General features: G+C 45.7%; 1 protein-coding gene across 1 annotated transcript; it reads right to left on the reverse strand.

The window, feature by feature from the left end:
- Nucleotides 1-334: 334 nt before the first annotated feature.
- LOC149468106 (uncharacterized) lies at nt 335-7,620 on the reverse strand. The gene is made up of 3 exons (XM_089670674.1): nt 7,573-7,620; nt 1,115-1,318; nt 335-622 (listed from the first exon to the last, which is right to left on the reverse strand). The coding sequence occupies exons 1-3, from the start codon at nt 7,618-7,620 to the stop codon at nt 335-337; spliced, it is 540 nt and encodes a 179-aa protein (XP_089526800.1).
- Between the last annotated feature and the right edge of the window lie 343 nt (nt 7,621-7,963).

Consider the following 7,963-nt stretch of genomic DNA (forward strand, 5'->3'; position numbering starts at 1 on the left):
ATCTACCTGATGATGGTGAGGGATGGTGTGACCTTCCTGTGTGGAATCCCGGGAATACAGAGGACGGGGACATCTCTCTGGTGGGTTCCCATGACTGGATCCATCTGTAGGAAACACACACACTGACTGAATCCATTGTTTCTATGTGTTTATCAGATGATGGGGGATCTAGGTGGATCCTCCGTACTGCTCTCTCCTTTACAATAAAGTCTCCTCTTACCCGGTGATGTGAGGGGCGGCTGATTGTCCATCATGACGTCCTTGTAGAGATCCTTGTGTCCTTCTAAATACTCCCACTCCTCCATGGAGAAATAGACAGTGACACCCTGACACCTTATAGGAACCTGACACACACAATGATACAGTCACCATCCAGACACATCCCTTGTCTGTTACTGGAGAATGTCCCAGAATTCCCGGCACCGCTCACCTCTCCTGTCAGCAGCTCCATCATCTTCTTGGTGACTTCTAGAATCTTCTGTGTCTTCTGTCTTGTAGGGATCAGGGATGGAGGTGGGGGGATGGTGATGGGATTCTGGATTCTCGAGGATCTTGTGGTCATATGATGAGATCTCCTTCTGGTGTCATTGTCGGTAGATTTCTTCATGTCTCCTGTACAGTTCTGTGTGATACAAATATAAATCTCACTCTCCCATAATCCCTCACTTCTATGGTCAGCTCTAGATTTATTCTCCAGGGATTGGCCACAATGTGACGACTCAGCAAAGGACAGACATCTCCATCCAATGATATGATGACAATGGGGTCAGATTTATAGCTCCTTCTAGAAGTCATATAATAGAGTCACTAATGGTTTACTAGTAAGGCTCACTGACCCACCAGGAAATGTCACCCATGGATTTAGTGGTCAGTGGGCGTGGCATGCTGGTAATCATGGGTCTCCCTGATTGGACTAAAGCTGAGATTGTTCTCTTCTATAACCAATGCCGCCATCTTGTGCTATAACCAAATCTCATAGAGTCCGGACACTTTATGTATTCATAGTACTTGTGTGGATGTCGTTATTGATTACAGAACATCAGAAGACTTCAAGTGACTCTGAATACCTCCCAGTGTACAGCCGAGTCAGATTTAACCCCTTCATTACACTCACCTCTCCAGTCAGCAGGCTGAGGATCTCCAGGGTGAGCTTCAATATCGTCTCATTCCGGGGAAATTCCTTCCTTACAATCTTCACAAAACCCAAAGTCTGCTGATTGTCCATCATGACGTCCTTGTAGAGGTCCTTGTGTCCTTCTAAATACTCCCACTCCTCCATGGAGAAATAGACAGTGACACCCTGACACCTTATAGGAACCTGACACACACAATGATACAGTCACCATCCAGACACATCCCTTGTCTGTTACTGGAGAATGTCCCAGAATTCCCAGCACCGCTCACCTCTCCTGTCAGCAGATGGACCATCATGGTGGTCAGTTCCAGAATCTTCTGCTCTTTCTCCCTCTCAGGTATCAGAGAATGAGATGGAGGCACCATGGTGAGGCTCTGGGTTCTGCTCCATCCTCCTGAGATTGGCTCCCCACTAGACTTCTTCTTTACAACATAATCCTACAGATCAGGAGACAAATAAAACAATATCAACCACCTGACATCATCTAAATGTGTGCAAAAATAAAATGGTCTATTGACCAGAATAGACAAGAGTGATGTCATGTGACCTCCCAGAATCCTCCTCACCTCTCCGGTCAGGTCTGTGTTTTATTAATAGAGATGAGAGTGATGTCATGTGACCTCCCAGAATCCTCCTCACCTCTCCGGTCAGGTCTGTGTTTTATTAATAGAGATAAGAGTGATGTCATGTGACCTCCCAGAATCCTCCTCACCTCTCCGGTCAGGTCTGTGTTTTATTAATAGAGATGAGAGTGATGTCATGTGACCTCCCAGAATCCTCCTCACCTCTCCGGTCAGCAGGTAGATGATCTCCAGGGTGAGGTTTAGTATCTTCTCAGTCATGTGACTCCGGTCCTCCTCCATCCTCATTGGTGCCATCATGTGATCTATACAGGTCTCCTTGTAGACGGATAACTTTGGGAAATGAAAGTAAGAATGATTTGGATGGTATTGGTCACACAATAATAGGATGTGGATGTGAGGGGGGAATAGGAGGGTTGCTGGACATTGAAGAACTACTCCCCTCATGGGAAGACATTTTGTTTGGACTGTTTAGTGTTTACTACAATTTTGAGGTCCGGGGGCCCCTTTTCTCTGTTGGGTTTGTTTGGTCTCTGAACTGGTTTTGATGAGTATTAGATCTGCAGACAAGGAATGATAAATCTGATCCTTCCTATGACTAGTTTGCTCTGAGGCAGTGCTGTGAGGTCAATGTCGGCTCATCATGCAGGGATGGTCACTTTACATCACCTGACGCCCGGGACATGTAGTTCTGGGGGCCGGGCAAGTATTGTGTTTAATCTTTATCCCTGCTGAGGGCAAGCCACAGGGCTCTCCTTTCAGGTGCCAGCCTCTGCCACCCCGTGTGTGTGAACCTCTCCTGTACCTACTATGCTCCCCCGGCTCTGCTTGCCCATCTGTGTGCCCGGGTCAGCGGGTGTCGGAGGGTAGAGGGGATGGAGGAGAGCGATCATGTTCACTCCCTTCTTGTCCTGACCCAGAAGTGACGTTATGACAGATTTCCCGACCATCGAGGCCGGCAAAGAATGTACTGCGGTGCGATGTGCTCTACATTACATCCAATGGAGTACAGGAGAGACATTGGGGGTCTTTTAGACCCCGGATGTCTCAATAAAGAGAACCTGTCATCAAACGTCATCTCATAGAGGACTTTGTCCCCTTAAGTAAAAATGTTTTTTTTAAATGCAAAGAATTAAAGTTATAACCAAGTACATAACTCCTCCCTTTAAAAAATTTTAAGGCCCCCCCATCCCCCACATATATGCACACCCAAACGTAAGAGCACACGCTGGAGCGCCTACACGTGATAACATTGATTGTGATACACGTTACATATCGCCGGTCACACCAGAATGAGAGGATAATTCTAGGAGCAGACCTCCTCCGTACTCTATACTGATGACCTAGAAGGGGCTATAAATGTGTCCCCTATAGATAATACCGGGGACTAAAGGTTGTCACCATTTCAGCACACACAACTTAAGGTTTGACATGTTGGATATCTATTTACTCGCTGCAACCTCGGCTTTTATATTTTTACACATAAATGGGTCATTTATTGCTTTTTATGCCCTGAAATCAGCTTAAGAGTATTTTTTACTGACATTTGGCATTTCATAGACTTTGTGATAATATTTTGTGACATAAAAATTAGAACTGCCACTATTTTATTCTCTAAAGTCTCTACTTTCAGAAAATTGATATTTTGGGGGTTTTGTGTCATCTTCAGGATAAAATGATTTTTTAAATGTGCAAAAAATGCCAAAATGGCTCTGGGAGTGAAAGGGAGAAAGGATAAACAGGACACTCCCCTTTCCTGAGGAGCAGCCAATCAGTTCTCATTACACTGCAAGGAATCTCCCCTCCCTGCTAGTCCCCGGGTGTGGTGCTGGAGACAGGCGGGGGAGGGGAGGAGGAGATAAACAGAACAATGTTACACATATTAAATGTTTTAGTCCCTATAAAGCTCCTTTCATTTTTGAAACCCCAGATATTCCTAAAAGTGCCTCAGATTTATATACATTTTCTGTTACAAAGGAATGTTTCCTTCCTCCTGAGCAGCAATGTAAGGGGCTCTATGCTCCATACTCCTGACCCCGGCACTCCATCATTGTGTTGGCTGCATAGTGTAATGATTGCCCATTGGCTGCCTGTGTAGTGTCATCATTGTCCTTTGTAGGCCATGTATGGTCAGGATGGTCCTTGTCTTGTCTATTTATTGTCAGTGCTGTTTGTTTAGAGGACCATATTACTAGAATTTATCTCCACAATGAGGAGAATGTTCCGGCCCCGGAAGTGGGGGAATGTTCTGCCCCTGAAGGGGATAATCTGGGTTCCCACACTATATATGTGTGTATCATCATCTGCTGGAGATAAAAGACATCACAGTGACTGTCAGGAATGGACTTGCCAGTAATGGTGGGACTCACCTGCCTTTTGGGCTGCAGTACCAGGGCTGGCCAGCGGGTGCTCCCGGCAATCAGAGACTCAACCTTGCATCCAGCCAAACACCTGAAGCTGATTACGGAGGTGTATTTAAGGGATGGCCAGACCTGCAGTCTCTGCCTTGGTGTGTGTTTTTCCTGGGCCCTGTATCTTGTTACCTGCATCCCTGTTCCTGTCTGACTGATTCGTTGCTGACCCTGCCTGATTCCGGACCTCTGCTGACTTCTCCTGTTTCATCCCTGGCTTGTGACCCCGACCATTCTCTGCCTGACCCCCTATTCCTACCTGCCCGATTGTTATTGACCCGGGCTGCCTGACGACGCTTGCATTGTATGTACTGTTATCTGTGGGTGGTTTGGTTTGGTTCGTTTGCACTGTGTTATGTTTTAGTATTGCACTGCGTTTATGTTTGTATTGTTAGTCTTTAATAAATTATATTGTTTATAACTTATCTGAAGCCTGCGTTTCCCTGCGTCAGTCACATACCTCTGGTCACACCCCGGAGCCCTGACAGTGACTATGGAGGAAGAGGACGGACGTGACTATGGAGGAAGAGGACGGACGTGACTATGGAGGAAGAGGACGGACGTGACTATGGAGGAAGAGGACGGACGTGACTATGGAGGAAGAGGACGGACGTGACTATGGAGGAAGAGGACGGACGTGACTATGGAGGAAGAGGACGGACGTGACGGTGAGGTTACTGGGTGTAAATAGGAAATAACATCTTATTACCTCCTCTGCTGCCACGTCCACCAATGTCTCTGATCTGATTCCTCCCCACTCACCTCTCGGAATGGCCTGTCTACCTGACATCACTTCCTGTCTGTACCTGACATCACTTCCTGTCTGTACCTGACATCACTTCCTATCTGTATCCCATAGAGAAGTCCTGTCTGGGGAGAAATGAGATCACCATCTTGTGGAGTTCAGAGGAACTGCAGCCCCGAGAAACATCCCCTAATAACCATTCCAGCATTGTATCTACCTTACAGAGATACCAGGGAAGATCAAAAAGAACTAAAAAAAGTAAGAAACAATAAACCTAACTCTTATGCAACCAACTGTTTAAATAATATATTTTACTACAGATAGAAAAGTCTTAAAGACACAGAACACAAGATAAAAGCAAAATACATAATAAAACAGAGACCTCCAAAACAGATCTTTTTGGGTAAAAAAAATGCAAAAATACATCGTAAAGTACAATAATATATATCAATCCACTGATAATGAAGATGTTAGACATAAATGACAAGGATGTAATGGTCACAGAGGAATGGTGGTGGAGATCTCTCAAAGTAAGAACACTTCCTTGAATGGTTCTATAAATAAAGAATGAATCCTGGAGGGAATAAAGCTGTAAAGCAATAAATAATATATAAACTGGGCCATCCACTTCATCCATAAAGACATTGTGATTGAAGATCTTCTAGATCACATAGAAGGAGGACTCATCCATGATTTCATACATTTGTTTGGAAGGATAGAACAATCCTCAGAAGGGAACATGTAGGATGACAGGAAAGGCTCCTGACTGGTGAGATCCTCCAAACATAATGATGACATCCATGAACTGGAGCGAGCTCGTTGGGGTGATAAAGCCAATCTGGAAACACTGTGTAGACGTTCTCCAAGAACTCAGCACACTCCAGGTGTGGAGAAAGTCTCCAGGTGGGTTTACCCTGTCATTTATCATAGGTAGAAATGTCCACACATGGACTTCCACAGGGACCCCCAGACTACATATAGAACCTGTACAGTGTCCCCTGTAATGAATTGCTTCCCACCCGGCCTATAGCAGAATGACAGCTGAGCGGGCTCTTTCCCATCCTGGGAGGACATCATATGAAGTCCTCCAAGTCTAGTGGCTCTGCTATATCTTGATATGTCACCTGCTGTGTCCACCAAATGACAGATCATTTTATCTGGCCAGCCCAGTACCATGTGATTGCTATGACCAATCACAGTGATCATATGACAGTTGTACACAATGAATGGCTTTCATTCATAGCCATTCATTGTGTACTATTGTGATGGTCTCTGTGATTTGTCTCTGGCTCACTACCTCTACTGGAAATGTATTCCAAGCATCTACTACTCTTTCAGTAAAATAATACTTTCTGAGATTAGTTGTGAACTTTCCTCCAGTTAGTTGGAGGTCATGTCCTCGTGTTCTTCATTTTGGTTTCATATTGAAAATCCTGCCCTCCTGAACCTTATTCACTCCCTTGTTGTATGTAAAGGTTTCAGTTATGTCTCCCCTTTCCCTTCTCTCCTCCAGACTGGACATGTTACGTTCCTGAAGTCTCTCCTGATATCACTATTTGTATTCCCCGTCTCTGGACTCGTTCTATATTATCAATACCTTTATGTAAGTGAGGTCTCCAGAACTGGACACAGTATTCTACATGAGGTTGCTGGTGACCCCTCTAGTGATAGATCTATATAGAGGAATCAGGACCTCCTTCCTCCTGCCGGTGACCCCTCTAGTGATATAAAGATCTATATAGAGGAATCGGGACCTCCTTCCTCCTGCTGGTGACCCCTCTAGTGATATAAAGATCTATATAGAGGAATCAGGACCTCCTTCCTCCTGCCGGTGACCCCTCTAGTGATATAAAGATCTATATAGAGGAATCAGGACCTCCTTCCTCCTGCCGGTGACCCCTCTAGTGATATAAAGATCTATATAGAGGAATCAGGACCTCCTTCCTCTCGCCGGTGACCCCTCTGTAAGGGAATTCCCATGAGACGGCTGGTGATTAGACTTGCGCATGTGCACAGAAATGCACGATCATGCACGGTGAAGATTGGCTCCAGGTGGACTATTTAAAAGGTGCCTTTGCCTGTGCTGAGTGCTGACTGGTCTTCAGCTGTTCCCTGTTTCCTGCTCGTTCCTGTGTGTGATTTCCTTGTTGCTGACCCGGCTTGTTCCTGACCTGACTCTGATTACTCCCCTGCTTGATACTGGTTCCTGACTTCGGCTCTGCTCCTGACTTTGGCTTGCTTATGATTTGGTACCTCGCTGTCCGCCCATTAATGACCCCGGCTATTCCTATGACACTGCTCCTGTCTCCCATGCCTGCTTCCTGCCTTGCTCTGGTGCACACCTGGTGATCTACCATACCAGCTCCTCATATCACTACTGTGCCTCAATTGGAGGTTCATCAGTCTTCCAAAGTCTCCAACTGCAAGAGCTGCAAACAACACCTGCTGGCGCTCTTGTCCCCCTGGTCCCTAGACACCCTGTGTTCCTCTTCCAGTGGGGTCAGGGCTAGTGACACAAGTAAGGCCGTCCTCGTCATTTCAGTCCCCCATCAGGTACATGACAGTACCAGTCAGCCAATGATGGAGTCTGAAAGGGAGGCCTCTGCAATAGGGGACATCTGTCAATCAATCTCTGCCTTGTCTTACATGGTGCAGAGGTTGCAAAAGAATCCTTGAGCACATGGAAAACCAATTACCAACCAAGTCAGATGTCTCAACAGCCATGGGTCCTTCTGCAGTCTCAGACATAACTACCCAGAGAGGGCTCAGCATGATTCATGACTAGAGATGAGCGAATCGAATCAGGCGAAGTGGAATTCGTTTCGAATTTCAGGAAAAATTTGATTCGCGGCGAATCCGAATTTTTGCCGACTTCGGATGGTCGAATCGAATTTTTCCTGATCGGCCGTTTTCATCCCTTCTACAAGCCGGCAAAAATTTCCCTGCAGAGAGCTCCGCTATTTCTGACAGCTGTCTGACAGTTCTTTCACATTTCCAGCGGTTGAAACATTGTATGTATTTGTTTCCATTTAGGATACAGATGTTTTTATTAGGAAACAAATAGATACAATGTTTCAATCGCTGGGCAGTT

This window comes from Staurois parvus, unplaced genomic scaffold, assembly GCF_062004578.1.
Source record: "Staurois parvus isolate SC_StPar_1 unplaced genomic scaffold, SC_StPar_1.0 ptg000092l, whole genome shotgun sequence".
Classification (NCBI taxonomy): Eukaryota; Metazoa; Chordata; class Amphibia; order Anura; family Ranidae; genus Staurois; species Staurois parvus.